The sequence below is a fragment of the Caretta caretta genome, chromosome 1, assembly GCF_965140235.1.
Source record: "Caretta caretta isolate rCarCar2 chromosome 1, rCarCar1.hap1, whole genome shotgun sequence".
In the NCBI taxonomy this organism is placed as follows: Eukaryota; Metazoa; Chordata; order Testudines; family Cheloniidae; genus Caretta; species Caretta caretta.
In genome coordinates, this window is record NC_134206.1 from 251,710,966 (window position 1) to 251,736,983 (window position 26,018).

Sequence of the window (26,018 nt, forward strand, 5' to 3'; positions counted from 1 at the left end):
TATTTCCATTTTGAGAGAGAAGACACTTCATCCTTCACCAAGATGCTTCAGGCTCATTGTCATACCAAACTCATTTTCATTCCTGCTATGTGAAGCTGTAAAACAGGTTATGCAATTAGCAGGAAAGTGTTTGCAGGAATGATAAGGAAAACTTGACAAATGAAGTACTCTCTAGGGTATCAGTTCTGCTGCTGCTTTGCTAAACAGAGCATGCTATAGTACCCAATTTAAAGACAATGTCAAATAATTTGAGCCCCAAATTTGACCTTCCTTATTCAAAGCGCCTCAGTGTATATGTGATTTATACATATATATATATATATGCACACACATGACTGTATTAAAGGAACATTACTAAGGTGGCAAAGTCAAGTGCTCAAAAGTTGGAAATGTCAGAATTAAGCTTGCCTGTGCAACCTAAATTCAGTCCCCTTGTGCATTATGATACAGTCTTTAATTACATGATCATATGCCATTTTTCCCACAAGGGCCCTACCTCATTCAGTGCATAGAATGGATGGAGCTCACTCAGTAAGCAGCAATTCAATATTTTGTCTTATCCTCATTGTTCAATGTGTGGCCCCAGGCCTTATTTACTGCACACCATGCAAGCCATACTCTGAAGACAGAATACTTACTTTCCTCATGGGGTTTCTGTGGTGCTTGTCACTATTGTATCTGAGTGCTTTACAAATATTAATTCATTTTTCTTCACAAAACCCTGTGAGGTGAGGGGGTGGTATTATACCATTGTACAGATGGGGAGCTGAGGCACAGAGAGATTAAGCTAAAAAATGTCCACTAATTTTAGGTACCCAGTTTGAGACAACTAGGACCTGACTTTTTCAGAGTAGTTAGCATTATATAGTGCTCTATATGTTCAGAGCACAGTTCCCATTGACTTCAGTTGCCTCTGTGAGTGTTCAGCACTTCTGCAAATCAGGCACAAGGGTCTCAAGTCAGGCACCCAGGAAGTGAGAAACACATGATTAGTGACAAGGCATGAAAAGTTTGATTTAAGGGACTCGCTTAACATTAGAAAGTGACTCTGTGGCACTGGTGGGGGATAGAATCCAGTTCTCCACAGGAGCAGTCAACGCCTTAACCACGAGATCAGCCTTTCTCTTCCTGCAGTACCCCGCCTCATTCACTACTCATCGTTTAACGTCTGCAACATACAAACCAGGCATTCTACAGCCAAGTTTACTTCACTACACAGCCTTGTTTCATCCCCAGAGTGGGTCCATCCTGTGTGCTGAATGAGGCAGGGGTCTTGTGGAAAAAATAGCATGTGTTCATGTTGTTAAGACTGTATCATAATGCATGCACACAAGGGGGCTGAATTAAGGTTGCAAGCCAGCCTGAATTTTGGCATTTCCTAACTTCTGAGTGCTTGACTTTGCAACCTTAATAATGTTCTCTTAAAGAATTACTTTAAAGATGATTTGAAGGGAACTGCCAAATCTTCCTCAGTATTTACTATGTACTGAATGCCCCCTATTGCCACATGAAAAGAATGGTCCACATGTCCATTCTATTTTGTCTTATGACATTCATTCCTACGTGGATTGCAGCCTCCCCTTTTGATACAGTGTCCCACTATGCACTCTTTTTCTGGCAGTCAATCCACTGTTGCTCAGAGCTGTCTGTGCAGTATCAGATTAGTGCCATTAGTTTACTATGCTGTGTGGTGTTACCAAATATTTTTAAAGTAGAACTTTAGACATTTTGCAAGATAAAATGCACTGCATAGTTTTGTAAAATATGTTAAGTGTAACAAGCCTCCTTCCAAACATCCCCTCCATTACCTAAACAACACTTTGGCTGGCACTACTTTCTTTAGAGGGATTCCATAGCTGGTGTGGTATTACAAGTTTAGTGGATGCTGGATGTCTTCGTGGTGCAAAAGCCCATAATCGGAGTGGGGCTGGACACTGTGGGACTTAACAAAGGGAAAAGGACCATTTAAAACTAATATTATGTTTGATCAGTAATGGTCCCAATCTTCAGCTTCTTACTCAGATAGAACTATCAGTGAGAGATACCCAACGAGTAGAGTTTTGTGTTGAATTGGGCCTTGTGTTGAACAGACTGGGATTGGGCCTTGTCCTGTATTTCAGTGTAATATGTTTAGGGCTGCATTCTAATACTCCTCCCTCGTTTTGATATGGACTTGAGTGGGATGATTTGTAGAGTAAGATACTGTTCAATATGTATCAGAATCTGTCCCTTGTAATTTTTTGGGATACTAAAATGGTTCTAGTGTCGTGTGTTTTAACCCCTGTTTGCGTTTATTTTGATTCAGACACCAGGCTTGGTTACCAAGCCAGTAATTGACAGCATTCTCTGTCTGCGGGATCAGAGGTGGAAAGAAGTTCGGAGCATACTGACCCCGGCCTTCAGCGCTGCAAAAATGAAAGAGGTAAGATGCAGTAAGTGCCACCGCTTTATCCAAAGAAGCTGATGTTTTGACTTCTGTAAGCACTTTCCTTGTATGCTGCACTTCAGGGATATTTAAAGGACTGTCAACATGTCATTGTCAAACTGTTCAGGCCCCATTGTTGTGTGTGTATCGACACAATGTGGGTCAGAGCCTCAGCTAGTGCAAATCAACGTAACTCTATTGACTTCAGTACAGCTGTGCTGTTCTGTATCAGATGAGCATCTGGCCTCATAACTTTCTCCAATAAGAAATCAGCTTGCTCATAAAAGTGTAGTAGATGTAATAAATAAACAAACTTTTAAAAATAAGCTGCTCTGATGGACTAAAGTACAAAAAAGGTTAATGCTGTCTACCCATCAGAACACAGCTTTTCAGTATTTGCAGAATTAGCAGCTCTCATTTTAATGCACGAACCTCTGTCAGTGTCTCTTCATCCCCCTCCCCCCTTTATTCTTTAATTCTGGGATATAATAGAAATGGCTCACTGGAATAGAATGTAGTTGCAAGATAAATACTACTGATTGAAAATAAATATTTTTCTGCTAATTTTCTGTAAATTTCTCAGCATTTATCTATAGTGGGAGACCATTATCCTACGACAAAGTTATATTCCATTGACACTATATCTCTTAATTAAATGCAGAGTAATAATTGACTGGTTAAACTCTGCTTTAAAACAAATCTTCCTTTTTTGCATTTATGCTGAAAAGGAAACACATTCCTCACTCTGGTGCCCAGTTCTTGGTTGTAAAATTTTCCACTGGACAGAAGTGTGTGTTATTTTGACATGTTGCTGTCGAAATCCACAGTAACATCTAAATGCGTCTGGCTTCTTTAGCTCTATAGACAGCAGTTGCTTAGCAACATCAGCTGTCACCTCCTTATTATGGTAAATTCTAATTGGCCATAAGCCTGGTAAGGACCGTTGATTAATCAGAACTGACAATATCATTGGTTATGCATCTAGACACTGACTCTGCCACTGGCTTGATAGCAAATTTCATAGACGGGATTTTTAAATACTCAAATGATTATTCAGTAATGGTGTGGCTGAAGAGGAGAGTTTTTTGCATTTCCTGAGCTAAAATTAATCTCTCTTACTGCACATCTTCAGCACAGAGCAGTTTAGGGCTTCAGCTTTTTGCTGTTTAAACTAACAAAAGATGAAACCGATCACCACCTGGTTTGTACAGGGCAACCCCTGCTGGCATCAGTCAGATATACTTTAGGGGAAAAAAGGTTCTTTGGACATTGTGCTTTGTGGTGATGATGCATGTTTGCAGAGTTAATTTTTTAATGTGGGAGAAGAAGAATCCACACTTACATCTCATTCTGCTTGGTTGCGAAGGAACAACACCAAAGGAGATTAAAGCTAGAGGGTTAAGCCCTGTACTGACTTAATGTCTAACAGCAAGCTCATATGTGCATACTGCAACATTTATATTTCCGCCTTCTTCCACCTTTTGCTCCCTGTTCCAAATGGTGTATGCTGAGACTGTTAACACGCTGTTAGTTATTAGAAAAAGGAGACTTTTCCTACTCTGATGTACAAGGTGACGAGGGGAGTGTTCAAGTCTAAACAGTCAGGGAAGAGCTTCCTTCAAACAATGCTACCTCTGTTCCTCTGTGTGTCTGGAATGCCCCACTCCCCTTCGTTGAGAAATGTTATCTCCAGTTTAGGGGATCCCCACAAGTAACGTAAATCATTTTTTTTCAGTTGCTTCAGCAGCATTGTTCCAGACCTATTCTGTTTCTGTCTGCCACTGTGCTTGTTTTTTTCCATCAGAAAATGATACATCTGCGTACAGTTCTTTCGTGGTAGGGGTGTTCTTGGTTATTTTAGATGATTCTATGTGCAATTAAATAACCTCTTTTGAATGTATATGCGCCTCATCTTTGTATATCATTTTAAATCAAAAGTGGTATTCTGTCCTAGGATTTCAGTTTAACATGATTTAACTCCTCACTCACACACGCTCCTCTCTGCAACTTAATTTAGAAGTCATACTAGAATTTCTCAAAGGAAATCAGTACTCATTCATTGGTATCCATCTCTCCTTTTCTGAAGCCTCCCACCTTTAGTAGTTCCTACAGAGCCTCAGAAGTACTACAATGACAGAAATACTAGTTTTTAGTCTTGGCCATGTTACAGCAAGACCTGGTGCTCAGACCATTTCTATAATATTAATCCTATTAGTGTTTCCATTATAAAACCTGTTTTCCAAGAAATTACAAATCAGTTGCTTGGTGTAAAATTTGGCATCTAAGAGTCTTGGTGAATTGCTTGTATTTTTTTCCCTCCTGCACCTTTTTTCATTTCTACCATGCTCAATCCAGACATCGTAGATTGGAGTTCATTAGTCTCTAACACTTCAGTGTGGTATCGCATTTTAATGGTGTTTGCACCATGTCGTTGTCAAGTTACGATGCTTTACCAGCAGGGTCTGTCATCTGCAATCCTATCCCAAGAGTGGGAGTGGCAGGAAATGGCCAGCTGCTTAATTAATAGTTCTTCTTTCCAGGAATCTGCCCACCTCCTCTCTCAGATCATTAGGGCCTTAGCACAGGCCTACCTGGCAGTAAGAAAATGCACCCCTTTCACAGTTTTTTCTGGAGCACTTGCCTCGGCATGTCCCCTGGTGTTCTGCTATGCCCTGATTCCCTGGGGCACTAACAGGCTCTTCCACAGCATTTACAGAGGCTGCAAAAATCCTCAGCGAGTCCTGGGAGTTGCGCATGAGCAATGTAGGTTACCGCTTCATTCTGAGCAAACCATTGTCTACCTGAATGCTATAGGATAACAGGGAGATTGAGGCCTGCAATAGGGCAATATTCTAGTGAACCTGTGTGCTGAAGACAACCAACATAGCTGCCAGATAAATTACACACACACCTGGAGAACTGGGTCTAGGAACCCTAGTCCTTCAGTTTTAAAAACACTGGCCTCTACTACTTGAGCTACATCTTCAGAGCTGGTAGTAACAGTAGGCTCCTTATTCACCCGGTGGGCTAGTCACTAGGAGGCAGTATCACATACAGAAAGCTAGTACGTTATGATAGGGGCAGTTTTTCTGTGTCTGGATGGGAGACCTGGGCTGACAGACCTACAAGGCCCTCACCTCACCTTGTTTTTCCACAAAGCTGGGGAGTGGTGCGATTGAGAAATTCATTAAACAAACCTGAGGATTTTCACCTGACTCTGTGGTATTCTGAAAAAAGTCAACCAGAGGCAGACACCAAATATGGAAAATTTCAACAAAGCTGAGCATTGTTTATTGTTAGGTGACCATACCAGTGCTGCCTATATTAGGAGAATTGTTTTTCTAATGTGTTTCAAAATTTTCTGTGTCGCTTCCACAACTCATTCACCCTGAATCTCCTAACTTGTTTGCATTAAAAGTTGAATGCTATTCAAACATTGTTTTGATGGAGTTCCATAGGCTGTCTTTTCTCCCTTTTCTCTTTCTTTTTCTAATGAACACAAAAAGGCTAGTAAAACTAGTAAAACAGCTCAATCTCATTGGAGGAGGTTTTAATGCTTGTTAGTGTGAAGCATTGAGGAATCTTAATGACGAGTGCAGTATAAGAACCTTGATTCTCAGGCCTCGATCCTGCAATCAGATTTGTTGCATGGACCTCTGCACTCATGTGGAGCTCCATTGGAGTCACTAGCAAATCTGATTGCAGGATAGGCCTTAGATTATAAATGCTTTGGGGCGAGGCACATATCTTCCTTTTTGATGGTCCAGTGGATAGCCAATGTGGCCTGTCATTGAGACCTCTGGGCGCTATTACAATAGGAGCAATAAATAATCAGACTAGGAGAGACAGCACAAGACTGGGAGTCAAGAGATCTGGGTTCTCTTCCCAGCTCTGCCAGTGATTTCCTGCATGACCTTGAGAGAGGCACTTGAGCGCTCTGTGCCTCAGTCTCCTGTTCTGTAAAATGGGGATGATAATACCTGCTTCACGAGGTTGTTGTAAGACTTACTTCATTAATGATGTCAGTCACATGCTTTGAGGTCCTTGGATAAAAGATGTGTTAGAAGTATCATAGCTACACCAAGATTCTTTTAAAGTTCCCTCCAGGTATGATATAATAAAGCAAGAAAAGATGTTAGGATGTTTGTCCAAGCTGTAATGATCTTGGTGCCCTATTTAGCATTTCTTGATAAAAGTAAAGAATGCACTTCTGATGATCCTGCTGTTCTGAACCCCTTGTCAGACTTGATAAATAATTCTTCTCTCTGTTACTGCCCACACCAGCAGAATTCTATTGATTTTTATTTATTCTGATTGTGCTGCAGTGCTCTTGCCGTATCCTATCAGTATACCTGCAATCCTCTAGGCCACTGCCACCCGTTCAAACAAAAAGTGCAAGTGTGCAACACAGTGTAGCATTGTCCTAAACAATCTGTGAAATGGAGCTTGTGTTAATGCCATTTTTCTACCTGAAGAGGGTTGCAAAGCAGAACTTGTGGTGATGTTGTACAATTCTCTGTGTCATTCACTGTTGTGTGAATGACCCAGAGAATTGCGATAAAGGCAGGTTAAAAGAAAGGAGAGAAATTTTGGGTGACTGCATATATGAGTCAAAGAAGATCATTTGTGGGGTGGGACCCTCAATGTCCCTTGTGCCCCCAATGTTAGACCCTTCACTGGGGTCTGATCAGTTAACTGCAAATGAAGAGATGCAGTTTCTTTTTGTCTTCCCTAGTGCTTGAGTATGGAGGTAATGAACACTGGCAAGAGCCCCCACCCCACAAATGATCTTTCTTGACTCTTATATGCTGTCACCCACAATTTCTCTTCCTTCTTTTTTCCCTTGCCTCTGATAAACTCCTGTTTTTTCAGTCATCTGGACTGGCGGGGGTTCTTCCTATCCTGTCTACTTGTCACCAGGATTGGGAGATGGAGTCTCCAGAGTGGGTTCTCTATTACTGGTGCAACAGCTGCTTTATCTACCTGCTGCTTATGTTCCAGCACCAATTCTTCATGAGCTTGTAGTTCTCTTCTCCCCCTCCTCACACAGGGCTTCTCACTGTGGGTCTGATCCAATGCCCTTCAAAGTTAATGGAAAGTGTCCCATTTACTTCAGTGGATTTTGGATTAGGCCCTTAGTCCCTGGGTGGTGCCAAATGTTCTCATGTTCCGTGAGACCACCAGTACCAGGGCAGGGACCCTGCCTAGCAAGTTAGACAAACTGGATGTCAGGCCAACAAAAAAGTGTCAGCAGGGCATAATCGCTGGGTTTAGTCCTGCACTTCCCCCTCCATTGAATATATAAAGTGTGTGTGTATGAGAGAGAGAGAGAGACTAAGGCATGGGGTCACGCATTGTGGCCCCAATCCAACGAAGTACTTAAACACCTGCTTATGTGCTTTGCTACATCAGCACATGAATAATGAGGATAAAAAGAAATATTAACAGCTGTCTGATTGACTGCGCACGGTTCACCCTGTGCATTGAATGAGGCAGGAAGTCTGTAGAACAAATGGTATGTGATAATTTAATTAAACACTATGTCATAATTCATATGCACAGTGAGGTAGAATTAAAGTTGCACAGGCCTTAATTCTGGCATTTCCTACTTTTGAATGCTTGGCTTTGCAACCTTAGTAACATTCTTTCAACACAGTATTTTTGGTGTAGTATTTGTGTGTGTATGTATTGGGCACATTGTGCCATCTAGCAAATGGCCATTACTTACAGGCGAGCTGGTAGCACCATTTATTATTAAGGATGCCCCAAACTTCCCATTTAAAGGCCCTGATTTCAGTTGCTTATAACTTTCCCAAATTTTAACCATTCAAGATGAAATTTTATATGCTGGGTGTTTGCCTCAGTTCAGTTATTTATTTCTTTTTAAGAAAACTTCAGCACAGATGTCTGTGTTCTTGAAGGTGGTTTTTCCCATGTTAAAAATTCTGGCAACATTTTTTGAGACTCTATGGTGCCTCCATGCTTTGAAGCAGGGCTTGACATTTAAAAAGGGGTGGCCTTTGTTTCAGAGATGTGCCTTTTTCTGTCCCTGTGAAAATCCACTCAAATTTGGCTGAGTTACAAGCCTTTGAAAAAAACCACAGTTTGCATGTGCTCAGTAGAGACTTTCTAGGGCTTTGCACCTAAAATCTCCTGTGAAAAAAACAGCATATGATCATACAATTAAAGACTGTATCATAATGCATAAGCAGAAGGGGGCTAAATTAAGGTTACCCAGGATCTAGATATGGTCTAGTTCAAACAGGAATTTATTCAGGGAAGTCCTATGACCTGTTATGCAGGAAGTTGGACTAGATAATTGCAGTGGTCATTTCTGGTTTTATAATCCACAAATTACTTTTCTCCAGCCCATATCATACTGTCACAGTGCCATATGATAGTGATCCCTGCTCTTGTGCAATACAGTATGAAAATCTAAATGATTATTACTGATGATTGTACACAATCTTATTGATATTTTAATTACTATTTTTAATATATAAAGGCAAGGTTTTCATGCTATAGCACCGGACAATTGGTTAACCAGTTTTGCTGAACGGTGAGATAGTTATTATGGAAAATTGTTAGTATGACATGATATAGTTAGAAAATAATAATCGCTTAGGGTGGAAAGGATGTTCAGTGAGTCCTGTAGATCATCCCCATGCATCAAGACAGGAGTTTAGTACTCCCTAACCCTATTTAAGACTGTGTTTGCCTATCGTCTTGAGGAAGGAACCGCCAGCCTCCATCAACCAACCTCTGTGGTAGCGAGCAAGAGTAAGCAGCAGGAGCTGCCAATGATTGCAAAAGGGAAGCATACCATGCAAACCCTTCGCTCTGCCCCTAGAAAACACCAGCATATGATCTCCAGACACTCCCATTAAAATGGGCACCATTAGACTGGGTGATTGGTTTTGTTCCACCCGCCAGATTCTCATTCTGAGCCTGACTCTATGCCGTAGAATGAGCAGTTTGAAAGGAGAGAACAGTGGGGCAGCACCAGCGGAGCAGGTTGGGAAAGAGAGAGGGGAGAGATGGTTGGTAAAGGAGGGTTGGGGAAAATCAAACACTGTTTAAAAAAATAATCTGATACGGAAACAATATTACCTTGAACATTTTGCTCATATGTTGTTCATCTCTCATGACTCTTTTGAGTGTAAGTTCTGTGTGTCAGGGAACATGTCTTTCTATGGCATATTGTGGGGGCTAATATTAAGGCAGATAAAATTAAATACTCAGAAATGTGGTTAATCAGAGGAGTGTGACTATGATGCCACTGAGCAAAGTAAACACCCCTGTGTACAGTGTATACATAGTGCCAGAAACTAATTGTTCTGTGCCAAGCCATATATTGGCAAGATTACGCAAGGAAGCCCCTGGCAACAAGAAAAACCCAACCCCAAGCACTCTTCTTTGGCAGATAAAAATAAATCTGGACACTGAAATACTGGCAGATCAAATATTTACAAGGAACATATTGTTTCAATTTTACTCCATTATGTTACTACCAGCCAATCGGAATGTACAGCAGCTGGAGTTTATTTACTTAACAGAAAATTGTGGAGCTCTTGTATTCTGATTGGCAAATGACAATGTATAGTAAGGTAGTGGTCTCCAGAGCTGTACTGTATTTTTTAAAGTTTTCTGTCATTTCTTTTCCCCCACCACCACCATTTTATTTTTCTCAATGATTAAACAAAGGGCTTAAATTGCTCATGAATCAATAAATGTGTCAGCCTGTGGTCTTTTTATTTATTTATCATTAAGTTATTTATGCCCCTCCCCCCGCAAGAAAAAAAGCTTAAATATATATCCTGCACAGTCTTCTTATGCAAATAATTGTCTTGTCAATGTCCTTACCGTTTAACAATGCCTGCACACCTTCACAACAAATCAAATCCTTGTTAACTTCCATTTCCCTGGGTAGATTTGCCAACAAAAAAATCATAGGGGTAGAAATAAAGTGCAACAATATTCAGAGATTTCAAGGGCTGGCAGAGTATAGAAATTCTGAGCAATAGAGTGAGCTGCCCTGTCCACCACAAGAGTAACCCGCTCTACCCCTCACCCCACCCCATCAGCTGTTGGAAAGCTATAACAACTGGCTGCATGGCTGCATGTCTGGTGATGAAGAATGAGGGAGAAAATAAGGCAATAAAAAGAAAATATATAATGATCACCATATGTTTAATAATCATACCTGTTTAAAATACTGATTTTTGTTTTGTTCTCCTTAAATGATTCTGTTACGTGGAAGGGTTTAACCCAGCAGTTACAAAACAACATTTCACACCATTTCAACCCGTTTAACAGATTTCTGTTAATTTCATCGAACCATGGTCCTGCTTCAAGCAGGGGGTTGGACTAGATGTCCTCCTGAGGTCCCTTCCAACCCTAACCTTCTATGATTTGAGAAGAACCTCTTTGCAGGGGACTTTCAGGGGGAAGCCAAAGGGGAAAGGAGATTGCATTATAACTCCCCTACTCTCTCAGCTACTTTTGCAGAATATCAATCTGGCTTCATCAGAATTCACATTCTGAGATTTCTAGTATGAGGCCCAAAACAATCCACTTTTGAGCTGAAATAGTAATGTCCTGTTCCTGTGACTATAAGCATGGAAGCTCATGTGACTAACAATATTCCTAACTCGGAATGTTGCCTTCAGTAAACATACTGGTTGCTCATCCACAGATCTCTTGGCAGTTTGTACTACAGACCATGTGTTCAGATGGCTCTGTGCCTGTGTACAAAGTGTTATGCCAGTTTCACGAAGGCAGAGGTGCCAAGCAACCATGGACTTGGATGGGCAGCCTACATTGCTCTGTTGATGTAGCAAGAGGATGCAGTAAGTCATTTTTTGGTAAGAGTGTCACAGGAGTAGCACAAGCCTGTTTGCTCTTATCATGCTGGTTCACATCCGTGCAGAATACCTGGATAAGAAGGCAAGGAGGGTATGAAGCTTGCGGGTGTATGTGGCTGCCAATGTAGGCAGCTTGTCTTCCAATGGGTGTGTATAATAGTCACTGGGGATACAATGAGGTATCAAATCATGGATTATAGAGAAGTACAATTCACAGTCCCTGTGAAGAAAAGGACATAGCAGACAGTGCTGCCACGGGATACACTCAGATCACAGGCTGTGCACTAACCCAAAGTAGTCAACTCACTCGTGGAACATAATTGTGTTTGGTGTCTAATTATCAGGGATCAGGGCTCTCAGCAGAGTTAGTCTCCTGGCAGCCCAACAAGTGCAGCTGGTCTGCAGCAGGCTACCTGATTGACTGCACCACCCGATCAGTCAGGAAGGGCAGCTGGATGACTCTCAGCCGAGCAGCAGTGGCAGCTCTCTGGCTGCTCAGTGCATTCACTCCTGTAGCTGCAATCCTCCATGTGCCTGCTGCTCCTCGCTTTTTTACCCTGTCCTGCTCCAGCACTGCTCCTAGTCCTGTTCCTGTCTTGTTTCTCAGCCGCGCTCCTACTCAGTCCTTGCTACCTCAGTTTGCTCCTAGTTCTGACTTCCTTACCCTGACCCTGGTTCTTGACTCCAGCTCTGACTCCTGTTGTGGCTAGTGATTCCTGTCTGCAGCCTTGACCCTTGGATTGGAGCCACTTCCCAGTGCCTGCTTTGACCACTAGGCCTGACTCCTGCTCTGACCAAGAGGCATGACTGCCCACTGATGCCCTTTTTATGTGTGGCGGTACATAGACCAATACCAAATGGGGTTTTGATCATTGCTCTGCTTTTGCCCTGACTTGTAGGAGTCAACAAAGATGGATTACTCCTCTGTTAACCACACCCCTGTCATGGTTAGATCCTCTCTTGACCATCATGTGTCGGCACCTGCGAAGGACTCTTAGCAGAGTATTTGATGGCCATTAACTATGTGTATATCCAGGCAGTGGCAACTGCTGTTCCAGCAGCCAGTTGGTGGAGCTGGCACACTGTTTGTGGTCAGAGCGGAGAGCTTGTACGCACTACCACTTATGACAGTATAACTTAGGTCACTCCAGGGTGTGAATAAGCCACCCCCAGAGTGACGTCAGTTACACTGTGTCAAGGTTCCTTCCCCACCCTGAGCTCTAGGGTACAGATGTGGGGACCTGCATGAAAGACCCCCTAAGCTTATTCTTACCAGCTTAGGTTAAAAACTTCCCCAAGGTACAAACTTTGCCTTGTCCTTGAACCGTATGCTGCCGCCACCAAGCATGTTAAACAAAGAACAGGGAAAGAGCCCACTTGGAGACATCTTCCCCCAAAATATCGCCCCAAGCCCTACAACCCCTTTCCTGGGGAAGGCTTGATAAAAAATCCTCATCAATTTGAACAGGTGAATACAGACCCAAACCCTTGGCTCTTAAGAACAATGAAAAATCAATCAGGTTCTTAAAAGAAGAATTTTAATTAAAGAAAAGGTAAAATAATCACCTCTGTAAAATCAGGATGGTAAATACCTTACAGGGTAATCAGAGTCAAAACATAGAGAATCCGTCTAGGCAAAACCTTAAGTTACAAAAAGACACAAAAACAGGAATATACATTCCATTCAGCACAGCGTATTTTACCAGCCATTAAACAAAAGGAAATCTAATGCATTTCTAGCTAGATTACTTACTAACTGAACAGAGTTTCTGAGACTGCATTCCTGATCTGTTCCCGGCAAAAGCATCGCACAGACAGACAGACCCTTTGTTTCCCCCCCTCCAGCTTTGAAAGTATCTTGTCTCCTCATTGGTCATTTTGGTCAGGTGCCAGTGAGGTTATCTTCGCTTCTTAACCCTTTACAGGTGAAAGGGTTTTGCCTCTGGCCAGGAGGGATTTTATAGCACTGTATACAGAAAGGTGGTTGCCCTTCCCTTTATTTTTATGACACACCGATCTTAGCACTGGTGTGGACAGCGATGTTGGCGGGAGAGCTTCTCCCACTGACATAGCTACTGCCTCTTGTGGAGGTGGTTTTATTATACTCATGGGAGAGCTCTCTCCTGTCGACATAGAACATCTTCACTAGACGCGCGGCATTGGTGCAGCGGTAGCACTTCTAGTGTGTAGACTAGCCCTGAGAAACAAGAGGTGTCTGTCTGCCCCTTCCTCCAAGCTTCCTTCTGCCTCAGAAAAAATTACTCATCCACTGATACAGAAGATCTTGTGAGCACTGTACCATCTACTGTATGTAACTAATATAGAGGAAATTATTGGTTTTTTTATTATGCCATGTGTGTTCCTTTTCAGATGACTCCACTAATAAACCAAGCATGTGATGTCCTGCTGAGTAACTTGAAGGTGTATGCAGATTCTGGCAAGGCTTTTGATATCCAAAGGTACATTCACCACACTACAAATGAGAATCACCTTTTCAAAATCCTTGAATAGTCACGCTTCCCCTAAATACACGCTTACTTTACAAAAGGAGTTCTCGGTCTTTTTCCGAGGGTGGATCACAGCTTAATGCTGGGTGTGTCTGATGAGACACCTCTCCTTTGCAGTCATTCTCACTCTAAAGGTATGTCTATGCTGCAAATCAAACACCACTGTGCTGAGTCCCAGAACCAGGGTCAATCAGGCTTGGGCTCAGAGGTCTCCAGCTGCAGGGCTAATAATAGCAGCAGAGATGTTCCCGCTTGGGCTGGCGCCCTGGTTCTGAAACCTGGTGAGGGCTGATGGTCTTGGAGCCCGGTCTCCAACCCAAGCAGGAACAAATACACTGCTATTTTTAGCCCTGCAACCGAACCTCAGAAGCCCAAGTCAATTGACCTGGTCTCCGAGACGCAGAGCCAGGGGTTTTTCTTTGCAGTGTAGACATACCCTAACATCCCTGTGGCAGCAATTGCTTATTTGGAAAAGTAATTTTAGGAAAGTATCTAAGGTATTTGTAGCTATCTTTTAATGAAGTATAACAGCTGGAAACAAAAAGGAGAGATACATCAGCCTGTGTCCAGTCAACTCCCTGTAGTCCACTAGAAACATGTGAACGCAGGAACTGCAATACTGGATCAGACCCATCTAGTCCAGTATCCTGTCTCCAACAGTGCCAGCACCAAAAGCTGGCAACAAACCCCAAGATAGGCAGTTGTAGGATAATTTGTCTCAAATTTTAGTTCTCATCCTCATCGCTAAATAGTCAGAGATTGGCATAAACCCTGAAGTATGAGGTTGAATATCCCTTTCAAAATTTTTGTTGGCATTAACTATTATAACTCTGGTTATTCTTGTTATCCATATTAATGTCCAATTCCTTTTTGAATCTTGCAAAATTATTGGCCTCAATAACTTCCTGTAGCAATGAGTTCCACAGTCTAATTAAGTGAAAAAATATTTCCTTTTATCAGTTTTGAATTTGCCAGCTTTTAATTAAATTGAATGTCCCATTGTTCTTATGAGAGAGGGAGAAGAGAAGCTCCCAATCTGCCTTCTCTAGACTATTTCATATACAAGTATATAGTTATTTTGTATACTTGTATCATATCCTCTCTTATCTCCTCTCTAAGGTAAATTATCCCAGTCTCTGCAGACTCTCTTCATATGATAGTTTTTCCATGCCCATAATTATTCTCATCCCTCTCCTCTGAACCCCCTTTAATTCTGCACTGTCATTTTTTAGATGAACTTCAGAATCCTTGGAGGTATACCATCTGTTGCTTTTTAAATTATCATTTTGTTCCAGTACCTCTTCTTCTGACACCTTAATCTCTGATATTACCTCATCTTTATTAGCAGGGAAGAGCAGGTCCAGGGTAGGTATCTCCGGAATATTCTCTGCAGTGAAGACTGATGCAAAGAAATAATTTCGTTTCTCAGCAATGTCCTTGTGTTCCTTTGTGGCTCCCTTCAGTCCCTCGTGATGTGCAAACCACCAGTGGTCCATTGACCACAGTTTGAGAAATGCTGCTGTACAATATATGGATAGAAATTATTGGCAGGGTTATAAGAAACATTCTCACAGATAGGGATCTCCTTTTGAGCTAAAGAGGCAGCTTTTTCATGGTCAAAGCACCAGAGAATCTGATATCCAGAATCAAACTAGTCTTTCATAAGATGACATGGGGGCTGTGACCGTGGATAATTTGATAGTTGTTTGCGAACCCCTGACATATTGCATTTGATTTATAACCATTTATAAAGAGACTTTTTTTTTCTTTTTATAATTTAGAAGTACAGTTCCTGGCCAAAAGAGTTATATAAACAATATTAAAATTTCTCACATGAACTTTAGAGGAGGCTGGAGGCTGCTATTATTAATAGCAGTTAGCCTTTGTTGTTTGTTGTTAGAAGAATAAGGAAAAACTTTGCTGGAGGTGAAACTCAAAGCTAATGAAAATTGATCCAAATCTAAAAAACAAAGGGAAAAAGGTATAATGTAATATTTGTGAAGCAGATATTGAGAGAACAAGTTAAGAATTACTTAGACAAGTTAGATGTCTTCAGGTTGGCAGGGCTTGATGAAGTAAATCCTAGAATACATAAGGAACTGTCTGAAGGGATCTCTGAGCCATTAATGATTATCTTTGAGAACTCCTGGAGGACGGGAGAGATCCCAGAAAACTGGACAAGGGCAAATATAGTACCTATCTATACGAAGGGGAATACGGACAACCCACAGAATTATAGACCAGCTGACTTGACTTCAGTACCCAGAAAGATAATGGTGCAAATATTCAAACAATAAATTTTGTAAGCCCCTAGACTATAATAAGGTGATAAGTAATAGTTGGCATGGATTTATCAAGAACAAATCACGTCAAATCAACGTAATATTCTTCTTTGACATGGGGTAACAAGCCTTGTGGGTAGGAAGGAAACAGTAGATATGATATATCTTGACTTTAGTAAGGCTTTTGATGCTAACATGACCTTCTCATAAACAAACTAGGGAAATGTAGCCCAGACAAACCTGCTGTAAACTGGGTGCAGAAATGGTAGGAAAACCATACTCAGAGAATAGTTACGGTTCACAGTCAAGATGGAAGGTCATATTGAGTGGGGTCCTGCAGGGAACTGCCCTGGGTCAGGTCCTAGTCAATATCTTCACAAATAATTTGGATAATGGCACAGAGAGTAGACTTATAAAGTCCGTAGACAATACCAAATTGAGAGGGGTTGCAAGTGCTATGGAGGACAAGATTATAATTAAAAATAATCTTGACAAACTGGAGAAATGGTCTGAAATAAATAGGATGAAATTCAATAAGGACAAATGGAAAGTATAATACTTAGAAAGAAGTAATCAGCTGCACAAATGTAACATGGGAAATGACTGCCTAGGAAGGAGTACTGCAGAAAAGGATCTGGGGGTCATAGTGCACCTTAAACTAAATATGAATCAACAGTATAATACTGTTGGGGAAAAAAAGCGAACATCGTTATGGGCTGTAGTAGCAGGAGGGTTGTAACCAAGACTCAAGAAGGAATTCTTCCACTCTACTCAGCACTGATAAGGCCTCAGCAGGAGCTCTGTGTCTAGTTCTGCTCACCATACTCTGGGAAAGATGTGGATAAACTGGAGAAAGTCCAGAGGAGAGCAATAAAAATGATTAAAGGTTTAGAAAATCTGACCTGCAAGGAAAGATTTAAAAAATTGATTTTGTTTAGTCTGGAGAAGAGAAGACTGAGGGGGGAACATGATAACAGTGTTCAAATACCAAAAAGATTGTTATAAAGAAAAGGATGATAAATTGTTCTCCTTATCTACTGAGATAGGACAAGAAGAAATGGGCTTAAATTGTAGTATGGGAGATTTAGGTTAGACATTAGGAAAACTTTCTAACTTTAAGGGTAGTTAAACACTGAATCAAATTGCCCAGGGAAGCTGTGGAATCTCTGTCATTGGAGGTTTTTAAGAACAGATTAGACAAACACCTGTGAGAGATGGTCTAGATCAAGGATCAGCAGCCTTTGGCATGCGGCCCGTCAGAGTAAGCTCCTGGCAGGCTGGGCCAGTTTGTTTACCTACTGCATCCTCAGGTTTGGCTGATCGCAGCTCCCACTGGCCGTGGTTCGCTGCTTCAGGCCAATGGGGGCTGCGGGAAGCAGTGCCGGCCGAGGGATGTGCTGGCCACTCTTCCCGCAGCCCCCATTGGCCTGGGACGGCAAACCGCGGCCAGTGGGAGCTGTGATCAGCTGAACCTGCGGACACGGCAGGTAAACAAACCGGCCCAGCCCGCCAGGGACTTTCCCTGATGGGGCACGTGCCAAAGGTTGCCAATCCCTGGTCTAGATAGTACTTAGTTCTTCCTCAGTGCAGGGGACTTGACTAGATGACCTACGGAGGTCCATTCCAGTCTTACATTTCTATGATTCTATGGAGATGCAAACAAGCAGCTAATGAGGTCATGTTCTTAAATTCAATGCAGGAGTTACGGCTGCTTCACCTTGGATGTCGTTGCTAGTGTGGCTTTCGGTACCCACGTGGATTCTCAGAAGAATCCTGATGATACCTTTGTTAAGAACTGCAAAAAGTTCTTTGAATTTTCAGTGCTTAGGCCCATCCTAATTCTAATAAGTAAGTATAGCCCATCTTTGTCTATTTATTTATATATATGTTTTTAAAAATTATTCTTGAGTCACAAAACCTTGTGAAGAGGGAGCAGGAAGGCATACTGAAGGCTTTGTTTTAGAGGTATTCACACTGCAGCCCACACACCAAATATACCCAGTAGATTTCTACAATGTGGCCCGCATCCACCCCTATCTTCATTTTGAACATATTTCCTGACTAACTACATATCCCATAAGGCAATGCTTCACCTTGATGTGAATGGAAGTCTTCTAGGACCTGTAGTCTCTGCGGGTTTCACTTTCATAGTAAAACTGAGTCACTGCAATGTAATCCATGTTATGTGAATTAAGTGTGGCCCATAGACTGCTGACAGATTCTTAATAAGCCCCATGCTTGAGCAGTTTGGATGCCCTGTGCTTACTTGGTAGGAGTAAAGAGCCCACCCCTTAACAAAATCGTACAGAAAGGGGATGAGGTGAGGGGATAAGTGTGTCCTGATATCGTAAGTCCTTAAAATTATCATTTAAACAGGAGCTGTCTGGTTGGTGTCTGTAAAGGATGAAGATGATAAATGCTGGTATAGGAGGCCAATAAAAGAATGTATTTATTTTGAGGTGAAAAAATAGGGACTGCGTTATGGGACTGGTAATGGAATATAAAGCCTTATGTCATAAATTCTAGTCCAGCTGAGGCTGAATGTGACTAAGGCCTTGTCTATACTTAGATAATTAGGAACTTGATGGAAGTTTTTACATAGACTTCGGTGGGCCAGGTATCAATAAGGCCTTAGTGAGCCAAGACCTCCATTAAAGAAAGTAAGTTTCTGCATCGTGTGGGGTGTCTGCATGGAGAAGGCTGGTCTTCAGCATTATCCTTGCCACTAGTGCATCACACAATTTGATTCACAACAGCTTATTGGCTTACATGCTGATCTCACAGGAGTGTTATGACAGTTAATTAGTTAGTGTTGGTAAAGCTGCTTGAAGATGCTCATGGTGCACTGTTTTGATAGCTAAACAGGGAGCTGTTTGATAGCCTAGTGGGTTCACCTGCCAGCTTAGTTGTACTGAAGTGCAATACTTCAGATTTCTTGTCACTGATTATAAACACTAAGGGGAAGGAGTGCACACTTGGGCCCTGGTTACATTTTAGTGACATCCTGCTTCCAGGTTCCCTCTGCCTTGGTCTCTTCTGTAAAAGGTTGTGTAGTAGAAAGAGTAAAGTAGGCAACCAGTTTCCTATACATGGACAGGAAGCAAGAGATGAGAGATAGGTTACCATCCATCTAGAGTTTCATGGGTCCACTCCATACCCTGCCAGGCTAGCTTGTAGGATTAAAAATCTCAGATTTAATTATCGGGGAGGGGGAAAGGGGAGAAAAGAAATCTCCTTCTTTCACCATGATGCTCCAGCATTATGAAGTTGCACTGAATTTTTGTACTGTGGGACAAAACTGCAAATTGGGGCAAACTTTAGAGGGCATGTGACTAACAAGAGATTCCTAGTCATGTCAAAATAGGTTGGAGGCTAAGCAATATCAGTCTGTAATAGAGGGATAAAATCAGAGAAATAAGTGGTATAAAATTAAAACAGCCTACTAAATGGGGGCCCAAATAAAGTTGGGGTGGGGGAGATAAGTGTTCCTACACCCAACTTCGATGTTCTCTTTAATAATCTCTTACAGTTGCATTTCCATTCATAATGATCCCACTGTCCCGGATTTTGCCAAACAAGAGTCGTGATGAGATGAATGGATTTTTTATCAAAGCCATTAAAAGTATGATTGCCTTGAGAGATCACCAAGATGCAAATGAGGTAAGGCATCTCTGTAATAAATGTAAGGATGGGCAAGTGTATTTGGATAAAATCAGAACTCACACACCCCTTGGTCTAAAATACAAACTCAACCTGATTTTAATGTTCAAAATAATATTGGTGATGTTTTTTGTCTAACTTTTACATGCTTCTGCCCCTCTTTGTATGTGTGTATGGCAGAGGGGGTGGTGGGGAGAAGAGAAGAACTACTAAAATACTACAAGAAAAGCAGATTCGTATTTCTGCCCTGTTTAAAACAATGAAGTACAAAATTACTCATAAGGAGCCTGATCTCAGGAGATTTCCAGTCCAGCTTCTAGACCCAAGAGGTATTTATTATTTCACACAAATCAGCTATCACCCATCACTTTGCAGACTGTTCCTTTTTCACCTAGACAAGGGACTATTCTAATTATCTAATACTATGTCATTGTAGAGTATCTGTAGACACTGGGCATTATAATAAAGGAACAGCTCAGTTCTCAATCTGCAAAACATTTGGAACATAGACATGCACTTAAAGTCCCTGATGTAACAGCCCTTCAGGCTTTCTTCCTTTTGGACTGTTCTTTAACATGGGCTCTCCATTTTAGGCTCACAAATACATTGACCCCTTAATTCTAGATTTATAGACAGAAATGAGGAATGTAAACAAAATTTCTATTTTAGAGGAAACAGACTTCTTATTCCCGTATAGCTTGATTTGGCTGTAAGGTTTGATAGAGCATGCATGCCAGCCAGCTGTTAATGGTGAAGTATAGGAGGTGCCCTATCCAGTATCCAGGTTTGACATCAATTGAATAGGAGGAAAACAAATCACACTGAGACCCATTACCCCACTCTTGGGATTATGACATATGCAAGAACAACAGGCCCTCCCAATCATCCCTCTCAGACAGCCTAACCCCACATCTGCAATGCCACCTTTGAGAAAATAATGGATTTCAGCCTACTCAGCAGTATATCAGAGATGCATTTAAAACACGGATCAGTGTTCAGAGATATTGCTATTTTCTATTTTGGTTTGTGCTCTGTTCCTTTTGACTCTATCGCTCCCACTCTGTCTTATATTCTTATATTTGGTATGCTTTTGTCTTATTTTCCTTTTCCTCATTTTCTCCTCTGGCCATTCTTCCTCTTTCTCCCTCTTCTCTCCCTAGCTATCAGCCTCCTGTCCATCTCTGTCTCTGCATGCCTCTCTCTCTCCCGCCCCACCCCACATCCTTTGTTTTCACTCTGCTCTATCCTCAGGTGTGCCCTACCACAATCAAGTGTCCATGTCTAGTTCATGCTGATGAGGCACATGGCTGCTGGCTCAGGCTGTCACATAGGTGCTTTTGCTTACAGGCGGTGTGGCTGATCTGCCTATAGAGTCACCACTTCCAGCACAGACCACAGCCTGAGTGACTCTCTGACTCTGTATTGATCTAACTGTAGATATGATGAGGGTTGGCTCAAAGATTTATGCACAGCGGCAAGCTTATAGGGATAGCAGGACAGGGTATATTTGCAAATTCTGGAAGGTTTAGTAGCAAGGTGAAAGGTGGTTATTTATTTATTTGTATTGTGGTAGTGGCTCGGAGTCTCATTCGTGGAGCAGGGCGGGAGGTTGGGGAGCAGGGCAGGGCTGGAGCAGAGTGGGGAGCTTATAGGGATAGCAGGACAGGGTATATTTGCAAATTCTGGAAGGTCTAGAAGGAAGTGAAAAACTGAATGCATCCAATGAAGTGAGCTGTAGCTCACAAAACTTATGCTCAAATAAATTGGTTAGTCTCTAAGGTGCCACAAGTCCTCCTTTTCTTTTTGCGAATACAGACTAACACGACTGCTACTCTGAAACCTAGAAGGAAGTGGTTATTTATTTATTTATTTGTACACACAACCTGCAGCTGGCTGTAGTTCTACCGCCACCCAGGCTCTTGCCAACTTTGAAAAATTGTCCCATGGTAACTTTTACAAATGTTGGTAACCGTGTTCTTATCGTTCAAGAACTTGGCCAAGACTTTGAAAAGTGACTCTGGAGTTTGGTGCCTCAATGCCTTTTAAGTGTCTCAGAGTGGTCATCCAAAAAACAGACATACCCAAAATCATTAGGCACTTCTGAAAATGTTGGCACTTGTGAATAGATTGCCACGAAATTTTGCCAGATACAGGCAACATTCATAACTTTCCAGGAACCAAAAAGCCTCATGCTAATTTGTATAGAAAATGGAGAAGAATGTAGCTGCCCTTCATGTCAATATGGAAATATGACCTACAAAGACTACAGCTGGAACACTGAATGTTAAGACTTGTCATGAAATCCTGGCCCCATTGAATTCAATGGGAGTTTTGCCATTGACGTCAGTGAGGCCAGGTTTTTACCTGTAGTCTCTGGTTTGCATCTCTGTATTAAGGATGATAGCCATGAGCCATGTTATAGAACTCACGGTGCTGCATTTGTCCAGTGAGTAACCTTTAGATCGCCCCATTCTTAGATGTTGCATTGTCTTTATCCTCTTCATCTCCATTTTAAAATTTTGTTTATTTAATTTTTGCTGAAAAACATCATTTGGAACAAACTGTAAAACAACTAAGTGCCCCCAAAAAGTGATTCAGCTGGAACACGTCTTCCTCCCACCTGCAACTAACATGCAGGAAGAATAAATGGGAAAGGAAAGGAAGACTTAAAAAATAACGTGATGAGCAAAGTCAGCCTGTTCTCACTAGTGCTATATCAGTAAATGAAACAATGCTTGAAGATAATCGCACTGGGTAGATAGTAATTTTACAGCCAGGTTTAGATCTAATAATATGTTTGCCATTTATATGAGATCTGGGATGTCACATTTTCTTATCCCATCAGGTAGTACTGCAGATGTCATTTTAATTACATCTATTTTTCCATGGTCAGTAAAATAATTTCAGTCCTGGATGGTCATACTCATTGGCTTGTGTATAGAAACATTTTAGGGTCACATGTTGGGAATTTTAATTACAATACATTAAATCATGCAAGGATGCAAATTATTATAAGAAACTTGCTTCCTTATATTTACGTCAGAAGAAATTCATCCTTGTGTAGAAGGACCAGCACAAGACCTATGGACCCTTATGACCTGTTTTGAGAACTTAAGAGGGATTCTAGTGGTGTATCTGCCTTGCACTGGCCCTTTGCACAGGGTGAATATCATCCTTATAACAAGATATATATATATATCCAGAGACTTGGTAGGTGGGGTGTCTCAATACATGATGGTTTTTCATTTAGTGTTTTGATATTGCTTATCCATATCCACATTACAATTTGCCTTCCAAGAAATGTATCCCAGTCCTTTACTTCTGCAGTGTAATTGTAAAACTCTAGATGGATATTGGTGGAAAGGTCTAAAAGATGAACTGATAGAAATTCATACAGAGAGAGAGGGGGGAAACTGTTATTTTAAGAGGATATCAAGCTGAGAGGTCTAAAATATGCCTTTCCCTGTCCTCAAAAATGAGACTCCCTTTTAAAATACAATCTAGGTGAAATCTAAGTCTTAGTCAAGTCAAGGGCAAAGCTCCCATTGACTTCAGTGAGGCAAGCATTTCACTCATAATCCCTAGTAATAACAACAACTCTGAAACTTAGCTCATATGTAACAATGTTAAGTTTCTGAAGGATTTATGAACATTAACTAGTTAATCCTCACAACAGAGAAATTTAAAAGATTATCAGCCTTTGAAACAAGGACTGCCTTAAACTGAAAATGAGTGTTTCTTAGAAGCTACAACCAAAAGTAAACCTGTCAGAAGAAATGAATTTCTAAAATCATAGAATCATAGAATATCAGAGTTGGAAGGGACCTCTGGAGGTCATCTAGTCCAACCCCCTGCCCAGAGCAGGACCAATCCCAACTAAATCATCCCAGCCAGGGCTTTGTCAAGCCTGACCTTAAAAACTTCTAAGGAAAGGGATTCCACCACCTCTCTAGGTAACGCATTCCAGTGTTTCACCACCCTCCAAGTGAAAAAGTTTTTCCTAATATCCAACCTAAATCTCCCCCACTACAACTTGAGACCATTACTCCTTGTCCTGTCATCTGCTATCACTGAGAATAGTCTGGATCCATCCTCTTTGGATCCACCTTTCAGGTAGTTAAAAGCAGCTATCAAATCCCCCGTCATTCTTCTTTTCCGTAGACTAAACAATCCCAGTTCCCTCAGCCTCTCCTCATAAATCATGTGTTCCAGACCCCTAATCATTTTTGTTACCCTTCGCTGGACTCTCTCCAATTTCTCCACATCCTTCTTGTAGCGTGGAGCCCAAAACTGGACACAGTACTCCAGATGAGGCCTCACCAATGTCGAATAAAGGGGAACGATCACGTCCCTCGATCTTCTGGCAATGCCCCTACTTATGCACCCCAAAATGCCATTGGCCTTCTTGGCAACAAGGGCACACTGTCGATTGATATCCAGCTTCTCATCCACTGTCACCGCTAGGTCCTTCTCTGCAGAACTGCTGCCTAGCCATTCGGTTCCTAGTCTGTAGCGGTGCATGGGATTCTTCCTTCCTAAGTGCAGGACTCTGCACTTGTCCTTGTTGAACTTCATAAGATTTCTTTTGGCCCAATCCTCCAATTTGTCTAGGTCCCTCTGTATCCTATCCTTACCCTCCAGCGTATCTACCACTCCTCCCAGTTTAGTGTCATCCGCAAACTTGCTGAGGGTGCAATCCACACCATCCTCCAGATCATTAATGAAGATATTGAACAAAACCGGCCCCAGGACCGACCCTTGGGGCACTCCGCTAGATACCGGCTGCCAGCTAAACATGGATCCATTGATCACTACCCGTTGAGCCCGACAATCTAGCCAACTTTCTACCCACCTTGTAGTGCATCCATCCAGCCCATACTTCTTTAACTTGCTGACAAGAATGCTGTGGGAGACCGTGTCAAAAGCTTTGCTAAAGTCGAGGAATAACACGTCCACTGCTTTCCCTTCATCCACAGAACTAGTTATCTCATCATAGAAGGCAATTAGGTTAGTAAGGCATGACTTTCCGTTGGTGAATCCATGCTGACTGTTCCTGATCACTTTCCTCTCCTCTGAGTGCTTCAGAATTGATTCCTTGAGGACATGCTCCATGATTTTTCCAGGGCCTGAGGTGAGGCTGACTGGCCTGTAGTTCCCAGGATCCTTCTTCTTCCCTTTTTTAAAGATTGGCACTACATTAGCCTTTTTCCAGTCATCCGGGACTTCCCCGGATCACCATGAGTTTTCAAAGATAATGACCAATGGCTCTGCAATCACATCCGCCAATTCCTTTAGCACTCTCGGATGCAACGCATCCGGCCCCATGGACTTGTGCACGTCCAGTTTTTCTAAATAGTCCCGAACCACTTCTTCCTTCACAGAGGGCTGGCCACCTCCTCCCCATGCTGTGCTGCCCAGTGCAGTAGTCTGGGAGCTGACCTTGTTCGTGAAGACAGAGGCAAAAAAAGCATTGATTACGTTAGCTTTTTCCACAACCTCTGTCAATAGGTTGCCTCCATCATCCAGTAAGGGGCCCACACTTTCCTTGGCTTTCTTCTTGTTGCCAACATACCTGAAGAAACCCTTCTTGTTACTCTTAACATCCCTCGCTAGCTGCAACTCCATGTGTGATTTAGCCTTCCTGATTTCATTCCTACATGCCCGAGCAATATTTTTATACTCATCCCTGGGCACTTGTCCAATCTTCCACTTCTTGTAAGCCTCTTTTTTGTGTTTAAGATCAGCAAGGATTTCACTGTTGAGCCAAGCTGGTCGCCTGCCATATTTGCTGTTCTTTCTATGCATCGGGATGGTTTGTCCCTGTAACCACAATAAGGATTCTTTAAAATACAGCCAGCTCTCCTGGACTCCTTTCCCCCTCATGTTATTCTCCCTGGGGATCCTGCCCATCAGTTCCCTGAGGGAGTCAAAGTCTGCTTTTCTGATGTCCAGGGTCAGTATTCTGCTGCTTTCCTTTCTTCCTTGTGTCAGGATCCTGAACTCGACCATCTCATGGTCACTGCCTCCCAGGTTCCCATCCACTTTTGCTTCCCCTACTAATTCTTCCCAGTTTGTGAGCAGCAGGTCAAGAAGAGCTCCGCCCCTCGTTGGTTCCTCGAGCACTTGCACCAGGAAATTGTCCCCTACAGTTTCCAAAAACTTCCTGGATTGTCTGTGCACCGCTGTATTGCTCTCCCAGCAGATATCAGGATGATTGAAGTCGCCCATGAGAGCCATGCACATCTCTTACCATTTCTCCAAATGTCTCCTACTTTTCTAG

General features: G+C 42.1%; 1 protein-coding gene across 5 annotated transcripts in view; it reads left to right on the forward strand.

The window, feature by feature from the left end:
- Positions 1-26,018, forward strand: part of TBXAS1 (thromboxane A synthase 1) — a 328,058-nt gene that overhangs the window by 183,332 nt on the left and 118,708 nt on the right. For all 5 annotated transcript variants that reach the window (XM_048831177.2, XM_048831171.2, XM_048831163.2 and 2 more), the window contains 4 exons: positions 2,306-2,422; positions 13,660-13,748; positions 17,778-17,926; positions 19,608-19,738. In XM_048831177.2, coding sequence (XP_048687134.1) covers positions 2,306-2,422; positions 13,660-13,748; positions 17,778-17,926; positions 19,608-19,738 — 486 coding nt within the window. The remainder of the gene's footprint in view (positions 1-2,305; positions 2,423-13,659; positions 13,749-17,777; positions 17,927-19,607; positions 19,739-26,018) is intronic.